The 25,133-nt window shown below is 43.1% G+C and overlaps 1 protein-coding gene across 4 annotated transcripts in view; it reads right to left on the reverse strand.

Moving 5' to 3' along the window:
- Positions 1 to 2,257: 2,257 nt before the first annotated feature.
- Positions 2,258 to 25,133, reverse strand: part of zbtb16a (zinc finger and BTB domain containing 16a) — a 153,022-nt gene continuing 130,146 nt past the window's right edge. For all 4 annotated transcript variants that reach the window (XM_039777173.1, XM_039777170.1, XM_039777172.1 and 1 more), the window contains exons 5-7: positions 17,609 to 17,779; positions 7,630 to 7,800; positions 2,258 to 2,525 (exon numbers count right to left, since the gene is read on the reverse strand). In XM_039777173.1, the coding sequence (XP_039633107.1) occupies positions 2,296 to 2,525; positions 7,630 to 7,800; positions 17,609 to 17,779 (572 nt within the window). In that variant the 3' untranslated portion in view covers positions 2,258 to 2,295. The remainder of the gene's footprint in view (positions 2,526 to 7,629; positions 7,801 to 17,608; positions 17,780 to 25,133) is intronic.

Consider the following 25,133-nt stretch of genomic DNA (forward strand, 5'->3'; position numbering starts at 1 on the left):
TCCAAGATGCAGTTGTGTCAACATTGCAGCATATAAATGCTACACATGACTTTTAACAAAGTCCCAGTGGTAATTTAAATCAGTTCAAATATGTTTGGGAAAATGCACCATGCATTTAAACACCATTTATTCTGTAATATAACTACAGGACAGGACCCCCAGATAACGCAGCACCTGCCTTTAGGTCCTTCTACTATCAAACTAAAAAATCTACTGACACACAGTGAATCTGGGGCCCCTGCGAGCCAAGGGTCCCTCTCCCGCTTTGCCCAGTTAGTAATTCAGCCTCATCTCAACGTACATTCAAGTTTGATCGTGAAGATCATGTACCTCCACGGCCCCGATATGTGATCTGTTTTGCCCATTTTGTCCAGTCTATCAGAACACCTGATCATGATTATGCGTATTTATTTTAAGATGTAAAATAGCATTTGCCGCTTTGTAAGAGCTATTGCATGGGGAGCAGCATTTGATGTCGGATGGAGAAAATCTGAACCACTGGAAAGCATTTAGAGTGATAGCAAGGTGGGACTTGTAGGTTTCTGACCTCCAATGAAAGGCAGCGTTACCCTGCGGTTTTCTGACAACAGCCTAGTGCGAACCTGGCTCACAGTCGCTAACATTCATGTTTTGATGCCATAGAACAGTCTTCAACCTGCCACGCCACCTTTGACAAACGCTTAAGGTGCGCAGCTAAGGCATTCCCTGCACTTCTTCAACATTCACAACGAGCAGTCGAAGTCACACGACTCCCACGGAAAGCAGCCTTCCCCCCCCTCCCCCCCATTTTGTTTTCCATCCCTGTGGTGAATGGACAGATCTGTCGCGGTGTTACAAAGTGTTACTGTGTATGTGTCAGTTTGTGTAGTTCATCATTAGTGTGAGATAATGATAGTCGTCGGGTTAAATGTACATGGATTAAAAGCAGTCCAGTTATCTATTGCTGAGTAGGTGGATATGCCGGGTTTAATGTGGTATACTGTAATAGCCAGTTATGATTTAATGAAAAAAAATATATATCACTTGCAGACATCAAACAGAGACTGTTGTCGTAATTCGTTTTAACCTGTGCAATCAAAGCCATGATAAACTACGATGCAGAGCTAAAAATAAAATATATATACGATGAAAAAGTGACACAAGTTGGCCCTCTGGGGAGAACTGCGGGTGGCCAGTGGTGACTGGACCTTCTCCAGCCCTCCTCTGACAGAGATGCAGAACCAGAAAGACTACTGGGAAAACTGGGGATACTCCCCCCCCCCTCCCCGCAGAACAAGCAAACAGGTGCTTAGTTTGCAGTATTTTAGTGCTCCCACTCATCCAGCTCAACCGTTTCGTCTACTGCATACGCCTACCGGCTCCGCTGTGGATTCTCAAGGGCTACCTCGCTGCCACCGCTGGGATCGGAAGGGTCTCATTGTATGGACAGGTTATTCTGGCAGATTTCTGTGATATTTCTGTACTGCGCAGGCAGGAATGTTGCAAAACAGATCGTTTGTGTGGCATGATGATACTGTTAATGTGAAATTATAGGTCAGTCCTTCTCCAAGATAACTTTGTTGCGGTTCATAACTACCATAACAGGTTTGTGGAGAAGGATTTTGGCCGTCTGAAAGCCAGCAGTTCCTCAAGACTCCAAAGCAAACCATGACATGATGAACTTGGGGCTTAAACTGATACGCAATAGTCACACATTGTTCACGTGAGCTAAACTAGTAGGACTAAGCAGGGCGAATGTAAACAAACCAATAACGAAGTAGAACAAAAAAAACTTTGTTTCCCTGTTCGGAAAGAAAGAAGTGGAGCGGTGGCAAGTATGTGCAGGTTCAGATAGCCCTCGAGAATCCGCTTTCTCACTCGCAGCAGCATCCAAAAAAAAAAAAAAGTCACTTCCTTGCAGCACGCTTGCTTTGTGGCGCTGCATGAAATGACCTAAAACAATAACACAGTCGCAGATGTAGTGAATGACCCGGTGAATCCGAACTATGGTGGAGAATCTCTCTCTCCCTGTCCATGTCTTCCTCTTCTTATCACCTTTGTTCCACCGTCACCACTCTTTTAACCCGTGGGTCGCCGTTGCCGGCGCCGCTGCCTGCCGCCTTTGCATGAAAAGTAAAAAGAGAAAACAAACCCTCTTGCTTTCGGATCTGTTGTCGTTCCTAAATCGCCAACATTCCACCACGGCCTCCTATCCGCTCAATTACATTCCCCCTTACCTCTCGACCGCGCCCCCCCTTCCCCCCCTCCCCGTCGCCCTCCCACGTACCCTCCCTCTCCTCATTCACTCCCGCGGCCTCAGACATAGCAGAGGTACAGGTAGGTCTTCTCTATGCGCCAGTCTGGGGGGACGTCTTCGGGCTTGTGGTTTTTCATGTGCTTCTGCATGGCGGACAGGCTGGGGCAGTAATCCAGGCAGATGGTGCATTGGTAGGGCGAGGCGCCGTTGTGGGTGCGCAGGTGCTTGATCATGGCCGAGTAGTCCCTGGATCGCTGGTGGCACAGCTTGCACTCGAATGGCTTCTCACCTAAGGATGATAAGGGTGGGGTCGAGGACAACAATTATGTTAGTCAATTATTATGTCCTTGTTGAGGCGTGATGTGCCTGTTAATCAGTAACTAAATGCATTTGATACCAATAGCAATTGAAAGACAAGGAAATGGTGGATTAGTCTGTGAGGGGTTCTGGTAAACACAGCAGCGTCTGTTATTCACACCCAAAGGCCTTTATTTTAATGCAATGTGAGAATCCCGTGATCTTCCAGGGGTTAAATTGGGATTTGTCACGTAGGGGGGCTCTGTGGTTTCAGGGTTGCCATGGGTGCACGTGTGCGCCAATAGACTACAAAATCTGATTGGTATTATTGGACCAAAATAATTGTAAATAAAATAAAACAAGGTGAGACAACCCTCTGCTCAGAACACTAAAACGCTTATCAAACTTATAGTTTCAATTTTGTAGAAGCGGAACAATTTTTCTCCCTACCTTGCCATCCACCTATCCCTCTCTGACATCTTTATTGGCATTTCTTTAAACCAATCACAATCGTCTTGGGCGGCGCTAAGCACCGGGCAGAGCCACGGCGCCTCTGCAAAATAGCCTCGGGAAGGAACTTGTTTTGGTGGAACACGTGTACGTTCAAAGGTTGTTTTAGTCGTGCGAGAGAAAACTCAGATTGGACAGATAGTCTAGCTAGCTGTCTGGATTTACCCTGCAGAGATCTGAGGAGCAGTTAACCAGAGTCCTCACAAATCCACCGGAGGTTAGAACGCCAACACAAAGGAAGAGGAAGGTAACGGACATCCGGTGGAATTTCCGGCAGCAACGGAGCAATCCCAGAAGTGGAACGTCGTGGATATAGACTAGCGATTATCTGACTACACATGCCAGATTTCTTTTAACTCCGTAACAATGTTTTTATTACTGATACGAATGCTGGCCAAAGCTACAAAAATAAGACTCACAGTGTAATAAAACAGAATTTTCCCCTTAGTGGCAAAATGTTATCTATTAACAGACAAGACTGCAGCATATGAATCCTGTTGTTTGAGAAGTATAACAAGTCTCTATGTCAGGGCTTCAGGAGAGAGGAATGTCCCATCACCACTAATTTAGAGACTGCAGATTTCACAAGAAATTCTGGCGTCGTTGTGATAATTGGAGTGTGCACACAAATGCAAACAAGCCAAAACTCAGGAGGGAAATCCCAACTGTCTCCTGAACAGCAGTGTGCAGCAGTTAAAGACCAAACTGGCTCAAAAAGTCACTCCAACTGCCCCCAATAATTGGTAAAACTCAGAAAGAAGAGGTAAAATAAAAGCAGTCGTGGAGTTTGTTCCCCTCTGAGAGACAGTATTAACACAGGTCCATCAAGCTATCCCTCTAGCAGCTAACAAATGATCTTCTAATTATTTTTGTGGTTGAGGGGATAGAATTCCTGTGTGTTCAGTTGTTATCAATTCTCATTACTGCCGTTATTAATAAGACCCAACTGTAATGGGATTTTGAAACCGTGCAAGGCTGCTTTACATGTCGTGCAACAGAAGTAAATTAAAAAGAGATACCGAATGTGCAACTACCAAATGTGGCAGCGGAGGCTTCTAACACACCGACAGAGAATAACTTCCTTTTGTTTTTTAATGTCTACTCTTTAGATCTCGTTTTCAAAAAGACAACACGCAGTTGTGAAACATCAGAATGTCGATGACTATGCAAACAGAAAATTAAATCATTCACTGAATATTAGCTTTGTCAATAGAAAATATGATGCTGCTGTCCCCTGAGACTTAACAAAGGCCAGGGAACCAGATAATACAGTACACAGTATTGGGTGTAATGAGTTGGATATGTAACGTAGAGAACTGTGATACAGAGTTGAGGAATCGAAGCGTAGCGGAGGCAGCATGCATGTAAATAATGCCCCGTGGTCTCGAACACTTAATACTTGCCTGCACAAGTTTTTTCCGAACTGCTAAATTAAGACAGGCCCTATTTAATAATAATTAATAATAATAAAAACGCAGCCTACCCTTTGGTTTCTTCACCAGGTTCTCAATATCCACCTAAATATCCAGGTACTTGTAGGGTGATAGTCGAAATCATGTTCATGTACACTTCCAAGTCCAAGATCTGAGCTCCATTAGTCTGAATCAACGACAGCTCATTTACCGGCGCTGCCGGATGTCCTGCCGGATGTCCCTCGCCTTGCAAAACTCCATGCCTTTCGGGAAACCACAACAAATTTCGAGCTAGCAAGCTTCATGCTGAAAATGTCAAGATTTGAAGACAATCTGGAACTTGAAACAAGGCAGGCCTGCTTGGTTCTTTCAGGGAATGATTGTAAAGATTTACAAAGAATATTTTTAAGGCAGTTACTCTCCAAGTGGGACGTTTTGGGACCGATTGGTCGTATCACTGTGGACAAAATGTACACAGCGATACACTGGTAAGAGCCAATTACGTTTTTAACGTTTAACGTTTTTTGAATATATTCAGCTAATTTAAATAGCTCACCTTACTGTATTGTGTGAACAGTTAACTTCATTTGATATAGTATGCGGCGTTTTCTTTTGGGGGTGCAAATGTTCAACCAAAACAAGTTCCTTCCCGAGGAATTTTGTAGATCCACAGTCGCTGCGTCCGGAGCTTAGCCCCCAAGACGATTGTGATTGGTTTAAAGAAATGCAAACAACCCAGTGTTTTTTCTCCTATCCAGGAGTGTATGTGTAGAGGCCAGACCTTACTCCGCATGCGCTGTGGAATAAGGTCTGGTAATGCGACACTAGATCTCCATCCATTGAAGAAGACTGTGAAATGCAGCTGAAAGCTTCAGAAAAGGCTCCAGTTTCGGTGTGTGTTTCTTGCCCCATTTGACTGTTTAGCAATGTCACATGCTCCAAGTTCTCACCCATTACTTTGGTGAGTATGATTATCATAAATGGTAGCAGTGTAACAGAGTCATAATAAACCAGAGGTAAACTCACACAGACCTGAACTAAGATACGATCTAAATGGGCTAAAAACCCAGGAATATGTGCTGTTTAAATGTCTGCTATTTCTATTCTAAGCCACATGTAATCAATGTAGTACATTACACAAAATACAGCCCCTCCCATGCAGAACTCCTGAAGGTGTCATAAATCAAAGTGTGGCGCTGCTCTCTTGCTGTGGGGGGCTGCTAATATTCAAGAAGCACATTTCAATTCAGCCACAGCAGCCATCCTAAATGTGCTAATGATTTGAGTGATGGCAGGGAATAATCCACCAGCGCTCAAGCCGGCAGACGCAAATTAGACATGTAAATGCTGACCTTTACCAATGGCATTTGAAATGAGCTGTCGGATGTGATCTAGCCCAGCGCTCGTTGTCACCTTTCAGCTGGAGCCTCGCACATGTGCGCTGGCAAATCGGGCGGCCTCGTGCCTCCGCTGCTCGCTCTCCCTGTCCGTTTCGGAGCCCTGGTTAACCTTGCCCTGTGTTGGCGGCTGGGTTGCGGCGCCATTCAGCCAATAAGCATGAATACAGTGCTGCGGGTTGGCATGTGTTGCTCTGCAGCAGTGTGGACACCTGCATTATGTTGATATTGATAACCACACTGTAAACAGGGTCGCCTCAACCATAACCAGCTAATAATGAATTGCAAATTGGGCCCAGGTATTGATCCGCCATTGGCATTTGGGATGTGTGGAGAGAAGGGGGCGGGGGGTTGGTTGAATTGCCAATGTCGATGATTCATCAAGCAGCTCCCTTTTGTACGAGGTGGCCTTTGACTGGGAGCTTGTCGCTTGTTCTTGTTATCTGCTGTTGCTCTCCGGCTTAACGCAAAGCCCCCTCCCCCACACAAAAGGGGAAAGGGTGGACAGGGGGGGAGCCAATTATTGGACAGGCTGCCTTGATAGTGTGGCTTAACAGCTGGCTTATTGAATGGAAGATGGGAGGGTGCTGCTGCCGCATGTGTGTGTTAGAGAAAAAGAGCTGGTGAGGAAGCATAACGCCCTGGCTGTGTGCCATCCTGGTGGGCGCTCGCGATATCCTCACTCAGTCTACCACGTAGCGCACACTCATTCTCCAGGGCCCCCAGCTTATCACTGTGTCAACATCTTTATAGGGCTCTAAATATACTGGGATCAATACAACGTCTTCTGAGACATTCATCTACTGTATCACAGCAACAAAGATATTCATCTGGTCTGGTCTGTGCTTTTCCGCTTGGATTTCCTGCAACAGAGTCCTTTAACAGACACCAAAAGCTGCATCAATAGGTCTAGTGCCCCGTTGCTGTATATACTGTATTTTTATGTGGATAACAATATTGGGAGCCTATGTTCCCACATTTCTATGATTCTTTTCAAAATTAGGCTCTATGTTCCCTCATTTCAAAGATTCTTTTCCAAAATTAGGCCCTATGTTCACCTAACCCCTAACCCACCCTAACCCTAACCCTTGAAGGGAAATGTAGGAACACAAGACTTAATTTTGAAAATGTCCTAGAAATGTGGGAACATAATATCTGAATAAGGGCCAAAACATGTTTATATTACCCAAGAGAGATTGACATTTTAGTAAATTTGCTTACCAACTTTCTTTCTGAGAATGAGATGAGATAAATATCAGTCTCATGTCTGTGTGCGTTGTACGGAGCTGAAGTTGTTAGCTTAGCTTAGCATAAAGAAAGTAAGCAGAGGGGACCACAGCTAGCCTGGCTCAACTTGACAACTACCAGCCCCTGTAAAGCTCGCCAATTAACATATTGTATTGTAGTTGTTCGATGTGTAAATAAAATGATAGATTGTTGTTTTAGAGCGAGTTAAACTGTGAAACTGTCTTGGCAGACAAAAGCTGCAGCTTCCCAGAGTCTTTTTTTTTTTTTTGTCACAGTGAGGTTGCCAGGTTTGGTACCATCGTGCCTGCCCAGAGACGGCCAGAGTGCCGCCTCTGCTCACAGACCATATCTGGCAACCTGTGCTATAGCTCAAGATGCTGCACAAAAAAACGTGTATAGTTCCAGCACATAGCTTCCCGTAAGACCACAAACAATTCCCCAATCCTTTGATTACAAACATCAATTAATTTTTTTTTACTTTGCAAACAGCTTCTTTGTTGGCCGGCTGGACTTATTTTAATCGCAGTACCTGTGTGCACACGGTAGTGGGTTTCCAGCTGGTGCTTGAGGCTGAACTTCTTCCCACAGCCGTTACATTCATAGGGCTTCTCCCCAGTGTGGATGCGTTTGTGGCCCTTCAGCGTGCTCTCATCTCGGAAGCAGCTCCCGCAGAACTCGCACTCAAATGGATGGTCCCCTGCTGTAATGTGGAGAAACACAAGCAAAGTTTATATCCATCTGCAGAAGGGATCTTGTTGTAAGAAAAAAAAGGGAAAAGTACAACACTCGAGCTTGTGTGAAAAAACAGACTGAAGGGCACAAGGCCGTGCGCAAATTCATCTGAATATTGTTAAAAGGTTTCAACTTCAATTCAATTTTATTTTATTTATAGTATCAACTCATAACAAGAGTTATCTCAAGACACTTTACAGACAGAGTAGGTCTAGACCACACTCCCATGAGCGAGCATTTGGTGCAACAGTGGTGAGGAAAAAAAAAACTCAGACAGACCCAGGCAGTTTGTGGGCGGCATCTGTCACTGCCGGTTTGGACCCAGACACTGATACAGATATAGTGAAAGACTAAGATTTTTAACATTTAAGTTTGGTTGGCTCTCACAAGCATTGCGCATGGTTGGGTGCTTCACACCAACCAAAACAATGTAAACATCCTATAGAGAGCATAGAACACTGTGGCTGTGATACTTAAAGGGAGCAACATTACTGAATGTTTTGTCTGATTATTTTGGTGGGTTTACGCACGCGCCAGAACAATAGGTGTTCCTGCTCGAATGGATTCCTACTTAATGGCTTCACTACCAGCAGACAACGCAACCCATCCTTTGTCTCCTCTACAAACCACCTGCATGGCTGTTTTGCTTTGTGTAAGATAATTGTAGCCTGTCATGGCTGTTTACTGGCCATGAGATGTGTTATTGACCTGCCCGTCCCAGTCTCACAATACATTAATGGACGTATCTATGTATATGAATATACATGTTTTTAACCTACTGTTGAATTTGTCTCATTCTGTTTGACTGAAACCCTATTTATGTTTGTCTTTTTCTATTGCATTGTGTTTCTTTTACATCTTTTATCTTATGTAAAGCATTTTGAATTGCCTTGTTGTTGAAAGGTGCTGTACAGGTAGTGTTCATTTTGTCACCTATTTTTAATTTAGTCTTAGTCTTGTGCCAAATGTCCTTGTTAGTTATAGTAATATTCACATATCTTTTTTTGTTAGTCAAGTTATAGTCGACTAAAAGTCTCGTCATTTCAGTCTAGTTTTAGTCAAAAGAAAACTCAATATATCTTAGAAAAACATGAAAACATTTTAGTTTTTTTTTAATAACATTATTTCTGAGATTATTTCTCAGAGGCTGGCAGCAACAGCACAAATTGGGATTGGGAATTCTGAATATTTTGAAGGCGTAACAGCTGAATATTCTATCTCATGATGAAAACGTAGAGACGATTGTAGACGAAAATGAAGAGAGATTTTATCTTAGTTTTTATTTTATGCAAAACATTTTAGTCTTGTCTTTTTTCGTCAACAATAATGCATGTTAATTTAGTCTTAGTCAGCGTTTTTGGACATAGGTGCAGTCTCGTCATCGTCTCGTCTTAGTCATGGGAAAAAAGGTCGTTGACGAACATATTTAGTCTTGTCTCGTCTGACAAAATTAACACTAAGTACAGGTAAACTTGCCTTGCCTTTAATGCAATTTTCTACTTCCTCTAGGCAGATGGTTTCTTAATGAAAGCTGTCAAAAATACAGGGATTGAAGTACATTTTGAAGTGCCAGCCAATCACCGCCCTCGAGCTGTGTGGGTTTGAATATTGTACACAAGGCTAACGAGAGGAGTCAGAAAAGGGGCGCTGGGTAGTATCATGTACTTAATTTGGATCACCATCTTGCTCTAAATAAACACCACAGTTCACTTGGAAGAAGGCGGAGAGCTGTCATCCATCTCTCTGAGTTCAGATACAGTATTTAAAACGTTCATATTTTGCAGATCAAATGGACAACAAGAGAAGCACTGCATTTGGCATGAACTGGTGTAGTGTTGCAGGTTAAAGCGCTGAACTTGTTAAAAATGTTTTTGGAGTTTGTACTGGTACTTCTTGTAAAGGCCAGACACTGCAGGCAAAAACAACATTTTCTCATTTTGAGATTTTGGGGCTATTTCGCTTCCATGACATGCTTCTTTCAGACTAGTGAAAAGAAAACATCCAAAATACACATTTAGGTGTTTATTTTTCTACACTTCGTCTATTTGGGGTTTGCTCATTTATCATTAGTAACCAGATTTATGTAACATTTTCTTCCTAAAAACATGGCGAAAATTGATTGTTTAAAAAAAGAAATCCAAAATCCCCTCTGTAGATACCTTTGACTCCAACATGTCAACTAAATCAAACACGAATTTTGAACCTGGCTTTATCAAATGTTCAAATTTCTGTTCTGGAAATGTATGCAAAATAATGCATATTAAAGAAAATAAAGCCTAATTTTCACATGTAAACTTAACATTTTAGAAAACTTCTAATACAAAAAACAACTGTCTCAATGTAAAGATTGAACTGGGGAAGTTTCATGGTGCTATCTATTTATGTTTTTTACCCTATTCACCTGTAATGTCTTGCCTTAAACTAGTGTGAGCAGAACACTAGGCTTGATTCGGTGGCATTTTGTATTAATTCATACAGTAAACAATGTTATTCAGCACATGGCATCCAACACACACGGAGTAAGAATATTGTTTGTTTACTTGACATCAATTTTATCAGTTTGAGAACAAGCCAAATGTAATTTATAGTATAGATTGCAGTGACTCAAAAGATTTATATTCTGTATTATATCAAACATTTTGAGCACCGTTTTGGTCGTGGTTAAATAAAAAGACCTGAAAAGAAGTTGTAGACAACTGTATCTCTATTTGGCTTTCAATGTAGTACCTCATCGTCAGCATAGCATGTGTTTCTATTCACGGCTCCTCTGTCTAATGCTTTCAAACTGGGTAAATGTATTCTCACTTGTTATTTTCAGAGCAGAACACATTTCCATTCTTAAACATTAGACTTATTCCAGACACCAGGCTGGCTGGTGGATGTACAGTATGTGTGGCATCCCATTCTTCTCCTCAGGCTGCCAGAGCACATGCATATTCAGGTGTCAATGATCAGGGATATTATGATTTGCAAGAGGCTCTCGCCACCAGTCCAAAGACTAATTATATTCCTGTGTGTTTGATGAGGAGCTGCTTCTTGCGTTATTTACCCCCCCCCCCACCTCCTCCCCAGTTACAGGTAATGTTGTGGATATTTATTAATGTATTTCACTCCACCGCTGCAGGTTTAAGTCACCATCGATGACCTATGCCTTTCATTATCTGCCTGTCCGAGCAGCAACGTGCCACGGAATAAATTGCATTTCTCGTTATGTGTTGCCGCGGCCGCTGCCCCGCTGCTTAGAGACAATTTCGCTTCCATCCTGCATATTTTATTTAAGGTTTTATGTCTGTGTATACAGTATGTATGTGTTGAGAGACAGAGGGATGGAAGAGAGGGGCGAGAGATGGACACCTCTTAAATGCTGATCACATTCTGGGGCGTGCTGTACTTTCATGGAAGAAACGTTTCCTGTGCCTTGTGATGTTGGACCCCCCCCCCCCTTCCATTAAATGGAAGCTTTGATGGGGATGGAGGTGATGCGAGGCGGTTTGGTGGGTGGGTGTGGGGGTGGGCAGGGTGGGGGTAAAACTGAGACAGGGATGGAGCAGGGGATGTGGGTGTATATGGCGGCATCGGTGGGGGCTGGGTAAAAATCAATAAAAGTGACAGTCTTTATTTGTCTGCGTGAAGTTATCAGTGGCTCCCGCTGTAAGACATTGTGCTCTTTCTAGCGTTTCAACCACAGCAGAGATCACAATCCATCACGGAGCTCGGTGGGCTCGCACGACGCTGCAGGAATAATAATTGAGCTCAGATTCACCTGCCTTTAATTAGGGCCTCCGATCACACCGGCGAGTGGGATGCTAACACTCAGAGAAGACCTACGGAGGGTTATTCGAGCTTAGTGTCCTGTTGCTGTGCTAACGTCTGCTGTTAGCGAACCCCTTCAAAAATCTTGAACAAGTAGGAAAAGAGCTCACTGTCTTTCTCATTTCAATATAAGGTTTTTTTCTTAAAATAATATACCAGTGTTTATGCATTAGAACACTTAGCCTACTGTGAAAACATACTGTACAGCCACACAGTAAAAAAAACAACAACAAAAAACGGTGCAGATGCAAGCATGTCTGGAATCAGCCGAGGCATAAAAGAACAGAGTGGTATAAAAATACCGAGTGGTTGCAGTCGAGGCTCCAGCATCCTGTTTGTACCCGGGGTGCATATCGTGCACGCTATCTCCTTGTAGCCACTCGGGGACGCCAAAGTGCAAAGCTGAACCGCAGAGCTTTAAATAAATCAGACACAATTCTATAATCACATGGTGAGAGAATGTAAAGGGCCAGACGGGACTTCATTTTGTCAGAATATTCTCACGGGGGCTGGCGAATAATGGGGACATGTCCTCTGTCCATCCCAAATCTGCCACTATCACCTCATCTCTCGCTCTCGCTCTCTCTCTCTCTTTCTTCCTCTCATCCCTTTTTCCCCTTCCTTCCTTGCTTTCCTTCCCTCCTATCTCTCTCTTCTTCCTCTGTGCTGTGGCCACATGGCAGGGAGGCCGCAGATGAGGACTCAGCACAGTGAGGTGGAACCACAGCATGGTGAGTGGACCCTTGGGTGCCCCCCGAGCATCACCACCTGCGTTTCCTGACCCCTCCCAACCACCACCACCACCTCTACATCAACAACCACCCCCCACCATCGGCTCCTTTGACACCCCAAGGGCCTGCTGAGGATGCCTGTGCCCATGGGCACCCGGGGCGTGTTCATTATACACGGTAAGAGGCTGTAAATCACCGGGCTCCATCACTGCCAGGACCAGAACTGGCTTATTCTCTCTCTCTCTCTCTCCAAATTCAATTCAGTCCTCTCTCTGTCTCTTCCTCTCTGGCTGTAGCACTATCAAATACAGCTGCGAACACAAAACACCACGCCACAGCAGACAGCAAATTGGCTCAGAGTTTAAAAAAAAAAAAAAAAAAACACACACACAGACACTTACACACAGACAGTGCACAACAACGGAATATTAATGAGGGCCTGGTCTGTAAAGCGAGTGTGTTTGTCTGCGTGTGGGGTGTTAGGGAAGGAGAATAGCACAGCTGCCATGACTGCCACTGTTATAAGCCCACATTGTGTGTTTATGTGTGAGTGCTTGGACCTATACTGTAGCGTACATACATGCAATAAAGGCATATGAACAAAATAAAGAGTCGACATGGAGCTGTGTAATCTCGTGGCATGTGAAGAGAGGGTGATGAAACGGCAGGTGGAGGGAGGAAAATGAGAAGGCGCGCAGTGAGGGAGACCAGGCAAGATGGCATGATTTAGATGCTGAAATAAACACCATTAAATCTGTCGTTCTACCCCCCCGCCCCCCCTTTTTTTTCTTGTCCTAAATGGTGATCCAGTGTCAGAGCCTGCACCAGCAAGGCTGCTTTTAAAAGATAAGCCAGCAGACAGGTAAAATGAAGCACACATAATGAATGTCCATAAAAGTGCTTTTTGCTGCGTCCTGTTGTCATTTGATGCAACAGAATGGTGATTTAACCAATAACTGAACTAGAAAGCTTTCTATAGCAGAGGAGCTGCCACACAAAATTAGGGTTGAATGCTGGGAATTGAGATCTTGTTAATTGCAGGTAATGCTTGCCAAAATTGACTACAATTTCCTGGGGGAAAATACCTGCGGGAACCCGTGACATTTTGCGTGTGTGCGCTTGTGTCTATTTGTTTGTGTGCTAAAGTCTACTGTACATACTCTGACCTTGTAGTGCCATTATTGCGGATCAACGTTTCAGCTCTGGCGTCGTCCCCCTCCTCCATTTATTTTTAATGCTACAATGGCTGCCAAGAGCCCGGCTGAGTGGCAAGATATATATATTTTTAACAATAAGTGTGAATGAAGCAGAATGCAAAACACCAAACTTTGTAGATGGGTTCAACTGGTAGCTGAATCAGATCTGAATAAGATAACATTAGTGTTGAAACTAAACAACCAAGAGTAATACTGCCATGGCCTAGATCACCCAAACAACACGCCGAAATAGCTACACGTAAAGGATCTACCCTCCATGACCCATGGTTACAGCCAGCCTTCACCTTTGATAGGGGCGCTTGTTGGGGCTGTATGAAGGTTAGGGGCAGATTAGCAGACCCTTTTCAGGGTGGGAAAAAAGCCCTGACAACTACTTTGCATGTTTTTGGGGAAATAAAACACCCCAAAGACTTATTTAATCGGTTTTCTTTTTTATTTAGAGTAAATATTCGCCGTAAAAGACACTGTAATTGAACGCCACTCAAAGACATGACACTAAAGGACAGTGCTCTTTAGTATAGATGCACATGTAGAATTTGCGCATTTTTGATACGGCAATTTACATAGATTTTTATATATATATATATATATATAATTCTATGTTGGAGCACCATTATTATAAAAAAAACATAATATTGTTGATGAGTCCCTGATTGTATTGTTTCCTCTTCACGTCCGAGACAAAAGCTACAGCCTCATTAATGAGACATTGTTTGTGTTTTGGATGCATGTTGGAAACTTGGAGGAAAAAAAAAATGAAAAAACAAACAACAAAGGAGTTAAGGTGCATGTAGGACACTAACAAAAACCTGCAAGACGGATATGGACAGATGTCCACATTGGATGGACTTTGTCGGATGAAGGCAGAGCACATGTGTCTCTGTACAAAAGGTGAAGGATGATTCCCTGAGGCTGTGCCTGTTTTTAAAACACTATTTTCGCCTTGTTACCCAGCAAAGTGTGAATGAGATTATTAACATCAAAGTGTAAATGTAGAGGAACACCATGTCTCTACTTCTTTCTTATTCTTTTTTTTTTTGGAGGGTAAATTAGGACCTATTTCTGGCGCCCATGATGGCTGTGCGAGTTGCTGACTGTATAATCCCCTGACAAAAGGCTCCACATCATATTTAAACGATTGCTTTTTCGCGGCTGGCTCGTTGTGATTTAACGCGCGCCCACAGCGGGACGCGGTGCAAAGTCTCATCTGCGTCTCCACAGACGAGCTGAGGTGACATTTGCGTCGCCCGGGTGGGCAGGTGGATCAGAGACGCTGCTCGTGTCCTCTCCAATGTCTGGTAGACGGAGCAGATGTGTGCATAACTACTGTACCGGCGGCTCAAGCAGCTTGGTCCACAGCCCTCCTCCCCCCCTCAGCACCTTCCACCATCACACACTAATGGTGTATTCGCCTGACTTGTAAATAGGGCCGACTGCTCTCATCTCCCTGCCTTTCGTTTCAAATATTTATCCGTGAGCCGGTGAGCTAAATCGGCTCTGACAGCGAGACTGTTATTTAAGGTCGCAGACAGGCGGCTGGGTGAGAGAGAGAGAGAGAGAGAGAGAGATGGGGAAGAAAAAAAGCATCCATCTCGCCGGTGAAATGGGATTCATTTCCATGTGTTCATATTCTGTCATGGTTACGTTTTTTTTTCTTCTTTTTTCTCTCCATTCTGAATAGCAGCATCCGTCAGGCTACCTCTGCTCCCTCACAACAATGTATTAGTATCCCGGCCTCGCCTCAGTAGAGAGCCAGCACAGAGAGAATTACTAGTGGACTGGAGGAAAAAAAAACCCTAAAAAAAAAAAAAACTCACTGTAAATAAGCTGCGTCTGACTGCTGCAGAATCCATTTGGCGTTGACCTGAATTAATGCCGTTTATTTCTCTCTACACTGCAGCACACCAATGTAACTCGGTAGCAGATAACATAATTCACTCCCTTTTCCTAAAATAAAACATGACTTTTTTTTTTTTTTACTTTGTCTTATACTGTAAGATATATATTTGTCAATGACGATCCTTGTTGTGGGCCAGAGTGTATGGTATTTTGCAGGTGATCTCCTATTGTGGCTGTGCACTACTCACTGTTTTCATGGTCAGCTATTTTATTACCCTAACACACCTGGATGGGAGGTGGTAAAGTGAGAAGAAGACCTTCTATGCGAAAGCCCAAAGAATCTTAGAAGAAAGAAAAAAAAAAAACTATTTGTGAGAAGAAAATGAGAAAAACGCATATCCAAGATTTAGGGCTTTCTGTGTGACTAGTTAGATATTTACATTGTGAAATGTCACATTAAATTCACATGTGCCCATATCGTGATTTTATCACATGTGAAATGACATAATGTGCCTGTGTGGGATATTTTGTGGTGTTCCGCGTGTGAATAATATGTAATGTGTGTATTACATGTAATAAACACGTGCTTTTCAGGTGATTACTCTAGTCTAGTGCAACTGGCCCTCTTCAACACGGGGCCTCATTATCAGGTAATAAAGCAGGTCACACCTTAAGCTCTTTATCATGTCAGTGGATATTGTGTATTAGTGAAGCATATTCCCATATACCCAAACAAAGCTAAAATGAATCATAGCAAAGTCCTACTGCCACAGAGTGAACATGGGGCTTTGCTCTGGGGATCTGGGACTCAGGGGCAGATTATAATCATGCCTTGCTATTATGCAATATAATAATAATAATATGTCATAATATTTAGACTGTCTTTAAGCAGAGGTTGATATTCAATTATATGGAGGTCATATCAAAACAATATTAACTGCTCAAGAACCAGGTTTTAGTGCTGATTTTCTCCTGAAATGTTAGCAAAAACCCTGGCGTGGCTCCTCTAAGGAAGAACATTTATGCCCTTCCTCTTTTCAAATTGTTTCAATGATCAAAAATGTCTAAGAATAAATCTTTAAAATGGCACTGATCTCAATTTGTGCCTTTTTTGAATGCAAATGTCTTTGTTTAGGTAAATATTTTTATTATTAAGTAATATATCTGCTGTATTGTTCAAAACCTGGTGCAGATTCACAACATTACACATGTTTCAGGATGTTTTTATTTAGGAATTACGCACAAGTATTTGCTTTCCACAGCATATAAAGTCTTTGGCTTCATTACCCCGGCAAGTTTTGATTATTGAGGGGGGTTGTAACCCCCCGCCATCCCGTAAATTACGCCTATGGGTAGACACTGAATAAATCCAATTGTGCTCCTTTGAGAAGAAAGGGGTAGACATAAATAGTGATGCAAGTTTGCTGCAAATTCTTATTTGAGCATGACCAACAGAGTTGAGTAATTCCCTGACCGGAGACGCTGCTGCAGCATTGCAGTGGCGCACCTGAGGCGCTGATGTAAATTGGGTTGGACCGGGAGGAATGAATCATTAGTAGGTGTGGCAGGAGCTAGCAAATATGGCAAATTAAAAAGGAAATGTGGGATTTTTATGACCTGGGTCTGGTTTTTTTTGTTCTCCTAAATGTAGTCAATATTTAAACAGGTTAAAAACCAATCGTTTTATCACGGCCCCGAGGGAGCGGAGCTTGAAGATGAGGCTCTTGATGTGTCAGTCAGTCTGCCTGCCAACCTTCACCTGTGGTCTAAGCTCTGGACAGTGAGTGCTGCTTGATTGTGGATATGAGTGACTGACAAAAGTTTCCTTCACAGGCCTTAAGGGCAGAGGGAGAAGCTCAGACTACACAAGAAGTGCAAAATAAGACCTAACTGCTCCCTCATGTCAAAGGGAGCTAGGTGTGATGGTTTGGACATCTGGTAATGATGTCTCCCAAAGGCTTGTTCGGATACTTTGAGTTAAAATGCGAGCCGACCCAGAGGGGATTACACATTCCCGTCTGATATAGGAAAGGGTCAAGGGATTCCCTAGAATGAGGCGAGAATGTGCTGAAAATGAATACGCGGTGAAGCACACCAAAAGCTTTTATTCTAAACCACGCAAGAACTTTAGGCCTTACCGCCGTAGTGAAGATGGCTAGTGAGTGCTTCCACTGACCTGTGTGTGAGCGTAGGTGACGCTTGAGTGCAGTATGGCTGGGGAAAGTCCGGTTGCATTCGCTGCAAATGTAGCTGCGAACGCCGGCGTGGACCTCCATGTGCTGCTGCAGTGCCGTCTGGGTCTGGAAACGCTTCCCACAAAGCAGGCAAAAGATGGCCATGTCCGACCCTGGAGAGAAAAAGACACAACAGGTCGAGTTAGTGGTGAGATCCGTGAAGCATGATCGCATTTATTAAACCGACAGCCACTTATTTATTGGGTCTTATTTTCATGGTTTCAGGTTTCTTTGCCTGTCTTTTTGCATTTTGTAATAAAGATGAGAGTTTTGCTTTACACTGCAGGAAAAAAAAAATAAAAAAAAGAGCACCGTCATTGTGGAACTAGCCAGTGGTTGTCACCTTCCCCCCACGGCACTTCATGATAAAGCCACAGAGACAACCAATGCTAGCTTTGCTCAAACAAATCCCACTAAAGGTTGATGCATGCACACAATGATTAAAACACAGGATACACTAAAACTCCGGTGCGATGTTGTGGGCTCAGACACACGGTTTAAAAAAAGAAAAAACGTGCCTTCATAGGTTTACATGAAGCAAACTGTATTTATAGGATTAAAAGGCGCACACAGTACTCATGCTTCAGGGTGGGTGTGTAGGAGATAAAGATCTCCTATGCAATACTTCAATCGAATCTTGACTCGAGCGAGCACTGTGCATTTTTCTCCAGCAGAGATAAAGAGCGCACACTTGCAAGCACACAAACACAGGAACAGACACACACACAGTTGCACGTTGCCTTGAACACACTCCCTTCACACTTTTTCAATTACCAGGCTGGGGAAAACTCTAGGGAAGGACTGAGTGTTTGGAGCTCAGTTTCTATTTCATCAGTCAATAACACATCTTTGGGGCAAAGCTGACACTAATTTAAAAATCTATGAAGAGCAGCCCGCCTCATGTTCATAACCACTGGAGGAGGAGGAGGGCCCACGACAGCCTCCACGCCAGATCAATCACTGTCTCGGCTGCTCTACACGCTGAGGAACAGGGATGGAGGGGAAGATGCACCGCTGGAGGATGATCATAGCAGGGAGGATAGAGAAGAGCTGCTGGATTGCAAGTAAATATAAGAGATTTGCAGTAGAGGACGCCGATGTACAAACCAACAGGGAAAAAAACAAAAAAAAACAATCTAATTTCGGGAGAGAAATAAATATTGACAAATCTTCCCGTTCTGACCTAAGCTCTGTCTCTATGTTTCATTTTCTCTTGCACAGGAAAGAAAGCAGCTTTGTCTGCAGGAGTGTAGAACCTTTTATAAGATCCTTGTTGAACACTCATGACTGAAAGCCCGAGGTGCTAATCCGTCCGCCCTACAGGTGAAGATGATTCCTAACATGTAGGCACTCTGTTGACCTTTTCTCTAGGCCAGATACTTTTACACAAGATATATTTAAATCTATAGGAGCCGATTGCCAGAACATTTGCTGAGCACATTCATGCAAGCTCGAACATTAACGGGTCTGCATAAACTTTGTATCTTTTTTTTTTAAGGCTTTGGATATGAAAATGTTTGCAGTGAACAGGTTATGTTGTAAACCTTTTTTTGCTAAAATGTTCATACTGCATGGGTCTTTAAAATGTTCACACCTCTTTTGATTTAGATTTTCATTCGGCGTTCCCGCCGTTTCGGTTCAGTAGGTGGCGCTCTTTACCTTTCACCTGTGGAAAGTTCCACTACACGTCTCGTGCTAACTACCAAGTTCTCAACCCTGTTTTGTATACAGGTAATGTAAACTGCATCCCTTCTTCTATACCTCTTGTCTTTTGCCAAAAGCCTCGAGGCACACTGTGAATATAACAGCACATTTAAAACCTTTCAGTGACTGGATGCAGACTCACTTGTAAATGCAGACTAGTTCATACATGTAATTAGTGCTAAGCTAGTTTTCTCCTGTGTTGTGATTTTCTCTTCTCCTCCTCTCTGCTTTTATCAATGAAGAGGCTATTGACTGGGGTCGATTGCTGCTGGAATCCCTCTAGGACTCCAGGTACTGAAGTGGCTTTGATTGACAGGCATGCCTCCTGTTCACTTCTATAGTCACTATTACCTCACTCTCCTTCTCTTAGTTTATCAGTCAGTGGAAGCAGAGGACTTCTTTCTCCAGACCACTTCGTACCAAATAATATAGTCGCATTAAAGTCGTGAAGTAACATGCCATTATTGTCGTCGTTTGGAGGGGTAGAGAATGGAAAGGGCCTGAGTGGTCCAGAGCCAGAATAAGTGAAAGAGACAGTAAGGAAGAAGGGGAGGGGGATTGAGAGAGATTTTGGAATTAGAGGAAAAAAAAGGTTTTGGAATGTAAAAGATTATCAAACCTGTGACCTAAGGTCTAGGCTAAGGCATGGACATGGTGGAAATATGTAACCTACATACCGACACGCACGCACGCTTTCTGTCTTCAAGAAGGGTCTGATGTTTAATACACTCACTGCCACACATGGACCACTACTTGCACGCATTAAAACGCAAACAAACCGAAAACATAAACTTTTTGCCGGAGGTCATAACTGCTCACATGAAGCTCTGTATAGTTAATGCAAACATACTTGCAAACTCCAGACTTGTGAGAGACCAGATCTGTATTTCATTTCAAACCTTTATTTTAAACCCGGGGCCTATTGAGCGAGATCCTCATTTGTATGTAGGCTACGGTATGTATGTATGTATGTATGTATATACTATGTATTTATGTGTGAACACATTGTGAATTTGGGTTTTCTAGCACCCGTCAAATATGGTGGTAAGTAGTAAATGCAAATCCAAGCTTTGAAAGATCCTTTCATAAAACTGTGGGTGACATTGCACATATTACATTTATGCTTTTTAACCGTCTGGAAAGCTACTTGCTATCGTGCAACAGTCTATGTGGAAAGCTACTTGCTATCGTTTCCCCTTCTTGCAAACTGCAAACCACAGTTGGTAGTAAAGTGTAGTGCGAATCCTGATTAGTGTTAGACTAAATTAAGTGGTGCAAACTATACAGTCAGTGCAGGGAATACTGCGTGTGTATGTGTTTGTTGCAGGAAAGTGAGGAAAGATGTTGTCGGCCGCTGATAGATGAAGACAGCAGTGGAGAGATAAAAAAGGAAGGAAAGGTGGGAGAAAAGTAGTTGACCCAGGAGGTCCATTACAGTGTAAAATTGAGTCAGCCCAAAGTGACACCTGAAAGGAGGAGCTGGAGTAGCCAGAGTGGTGGGGGGTTCTTAGTCTCAGTCCTGTTTGGCTGTTTTGGAATAATTTACCTTCTCTAACCAGCTCTCTCTCCTTCTCCCGCCATCTATTTATAAAAGGCTCGGGCAGCTTGTGGCTGTTTGTGTGTGTGGCCGCGGCAGTGCCGGCAGTATCTTAATGGGCCTGGAGTGGCAGGGCTGCTGTTATTTAAGTGGAGGACGGACATAGGCCGGTAATGGAGAGGAATACTCCCCGATGGGAGGTGACAGTGGCCGGATGGGCACAGAGCACAGAAATGGGGTAGAGGCTGGCCAGAGGTAGGCACTTTTACTGATTCTGATGTGCAAAAGGGCAGCCTGTTCTCATGAATTATACGTTCAAAAAGCTAAGAAAAGTTAAGCACTATAATTACTAAGCATTCCATGTTTTATTTTGTTGCTGTATGCACCCCGACAACTGCTCCTTTATAAGAACGCATAGGGAGGAGGTTGGGGTGTATGTGGGTCATAAAACACAGGACTTTAAAGCCAGGGAGCGGAGCTCGTTTCCTGGGGAAAACAAAAGACTTCCACGCAGGAAATACGTGTTCCTTAGGAGTGTTTTAATCCAAACCACGATCTTTTTCCTAAACTTAACTAGTCATTTTGGTGCCTAAACGTAAAGGTGCCGTCGGTAGGATTGCAAAAATCCAGGACTTAGCCAAAAAATTTGAACATCGACAACTTCTCAGTCCCTCCCCCCTTTCCGCTAAAGCCCAAAACAGTCTCCTAAGCCCCTCCCCCCACAAGGGAGAATGAATGCGTGTGCATGAGCAGTGATTGACACGCAGTTAGACACCCCCCCTGGCCCTGATTGGTGCATCTGAACAGGGAGCGGTGGAGTTTTGACCGGAAGCTTGCGGTGCTCTGTACCCGGCTCAAAGACACCTCTCCTAGTGTCCTACTCTAGTTTGGTACGATATCTAACGTTTTGGTGTGCATACATTTTCGTACTATCTCATATGGACCCGTTCATAAGAATGCGTTGAGCAGGGGAACCAAGCACCCACCCACCCACCTCTAAAGAAAGTGTGATAAAGTCATAAAAGATCTCAGTAAATGGCCTCAAACACAAACTTATAATGCATTAGATTTGCATTTCCAAAGGGACTCTTATTGTTATCACTAGTTACCACATATGACACACCAAACCAACCAGGACTAAAATGTTAAGGTTGTATAAGTGTAAAGTGTTATATTTAAAAATGCCACCATGGCCAAAAACTGAATCAAATGTTGACGTGGCTTAAGACACAGTACTACCAGTGGCCAAAGGATCAGAATCAGAAAAAGATTTTTTGCCAGGTAAGTAGCACTAGGAATTTGCTTTGGTTGATGGTGCATACATAAAAACATATTTAACATTAATACAGAAACAAATAATACATACATATAACTATATAACATTAAGAAAGAAAATAAAGAAGCTGTATGGATTAGTGCAGGATGTGTAAAAATGTTGATGGTTGTGTAAAAGTTCAGGAGTACTTCAAGGTACTTCTAGTTCTTTTACAATAACTTCACAATGGCTGATTTTACTCCTTTTACGGTTTGTCTTGACGATCATTGTGAGAATTACTGCTCTATTAAGAGGAATTAGACTTTAAAGAGAAGCGACTGAGGTTGACTATATTTGAAAATCATAAATTTCGGTCAACTTACTCACAAGGACGTGAGAAGTAAAACCAAAACATCCCTCAGAGACCTAATAATGATGCCACTCGGGTTCTACCTGCCAGTTTTTCTACAGTCTATGCTTTTGAATCTCAGAAAACCTTAGTTGCTCTGAAAAGCTCCCTATTGTAGATGCAAAAAACCAACATGTCTCACTTTAATTGTCTGTGGACAAACGCACAGAATTTCCTAAATGTTTTCTGCACGCAGCACTATCTTAGAGGCTCAACGGGAAGCGGCAATTTTTGACTTTAACAACTCAGTTACATGCATCAGGATGATCGTCTCACTCCTTACACTTCTGCTTCAAATCCTTCCTGAAAGGCTTGTGTTTCTTGGACTGCAGTCTAGACAGTTAAATGCGTCCCGACTGTGGCCTGCAATGCAGCGCGCTGAACGGAGGACCTGCCAGAGTTAATGAGGCAGAGAGCAGCGGGACCTCAGCACAAGGTGTTCAATTACAGGCCATTACCACAGCCCCCAACCTCTGTTACTGCTTGCTCATGTCAATAGCAATCTATAATAAGCTATAGTTTATCTATAGAGAGAGGGACTAAATGTAGGCTTCTGTATCCTAAAACAACCACATTCATTGTAGGGGTTTCAGTTAGATCTCAGTGGGAGATCAACATTACTACTAAGTGGTTTGAGTGATTTAAAGGCATATACATATAGCCTATATATGCCTTTAAATCACTCATCATATTTACATAGTGCCTGCCAACACACAAAAGTCTTTGTGGGCTGCCTAGATCTATAGACAGTATATAATATGGACCAACAGATCCCGTTGCTCTGGACGGAGACCAGTGAAGGATATTAGAAGCACTTTTCCGGTGATGGCTGAGCATTACTGCGCAGCCTCCAACTGAGCTTGAAGACGTAAATGTGATATGAGCAACCTGTCTGAAAGTTGGAAGTCTTCTGGTAGCTGTGCCAAGAGAAATCTCAATCATTCCCAATCTTACAGAGAAGGAGAGTGTAGGCATATGTAAGGAGATAACAGGCACAGGCTAATTATTGCTAACTAAAATGCTAGTTAACATTAGTAATTAAACTTAAACAGCTAATGTGAGTCAAAACTGCCTGCGAGCTTCTCCTGTACTGTATGGTAATTCCTCTACTATGTGACAGTTAGTCATGTGGTTATGACACAATCGTTAGCTTATTTTTACAAAAACGTCTGCTACGGAGCCATAACGTGAGGTACAAGGTAATGGAGCCTTATACATTGTTGTGTTTCTTTAGAACTAAACAATGGACAAATAGAGTCTTTAAACGCTTCAGATGTAAAGTTATTCACTGTCAAAGTGGCGCCAAAATGAATGGGAGTCAATGGGATGCTAACGGCGGGTGATGGCTTGTTAGCAACAAAATGGCTCCATAGGAGCTACGGTTTGTGGATGCTCGCTTACCCCCTTGCCAAGATCAGAAAACATGGGATTCAGATTTGGCTCCCCTTCCTGTGTCACAAGCAGACTCATTAGAATATGCTGCCCCCCATCTGAGTATCTTCACGCTTAAAGAGACAGGGGCTAAAAGTGCGGAGTGTTTCAGACAGAGCGTGAATACAGGTATATTCAGACAGACAGTATGGGAAAAGAATGCGTTTTTAAACATATAAGCATAGTTGAAACCCAAAATAGAAGAATGAACCTAAAAATGAGCATAATATGTATCCTTTAAGATCATTTTTGTTAAAAGAAATGATCTATCATATTTTTAAGAGATCATTCTAATAGAAAAAAGTAATAGATTGCTTCTTCCAGCTATAATTCAACTTTGTTTATAGTGTCAAAATATAACACAAGGTTGTCTCAAGACACTTCCCAGATAGAATAGGTCTAGGCCACACACACTAGAATTTATAGAGACCCAACAATTGCCCCGAGAGCACTTCATTTTAACAGGCAGAAACCTTGAACTTTGGAGATTTCATTTAATGTGAGAAACTGAAGTTTGTTGCATCACTAAAATATGAATATAATAAAGTAGTATTTCATTTCTTGTTGAGAAAACATGCATCACATGTAGCACACAGAGTGAAAATACATTCCCTTCTATTCTTGCTTTACACCAGCTAACACAGGCTTCAACAACCAGTCACAACAACATCCATCCATCCATCCATCCAACCAACCAACCAACCAACCAGGGGCTCTGTTGAATTCTCAGCTCTGCTAGCTGCCACCATCTAACTGCCAGTCACCACAAACACCAGTCACAACAGTCCTGCCGGTGTTGGCAGAGGAAGGCGTGAGAAACAACAGCAGAGGTGACGTTCCCGCTGCTCTTTAGATTAGTCTGGAAGGGTTTGTTGTTACTCTCATCTGCAATCAGGCTTCATCGCACATCAGGTCACAAGCGTTCTGTAAAGGTCGCCAAGCACCTTTTTACCTGTACGCCTCCATGGGGTGTCGCTGGAGAAATGTCACGAGCAAACAAATAAATGCCTTCTGTAATTTACTCTCCTATGAATCGGAAAAGGTCCCCAATGAAATGTTAGGGTACGGCCCTGACACTCAGGAATTCACACTGTCAGATCCGCTTCAAAATCCAATGGGTTTTTTTCCTTG

This window comes from Perca fluviatilis, chromosome 16 (assembly GCF_010015445.1).
Source record: "Perca fluviatilis chromosome 16, GENO_Pfluv_1.0, whole genome shotgun sequence".
NCBI classification, from domain to species: Eukaryota; Metazoa; Chordata; class Actinopteri; order Perciformes; family Percidae; genus Perca; species Perca fluviatilis.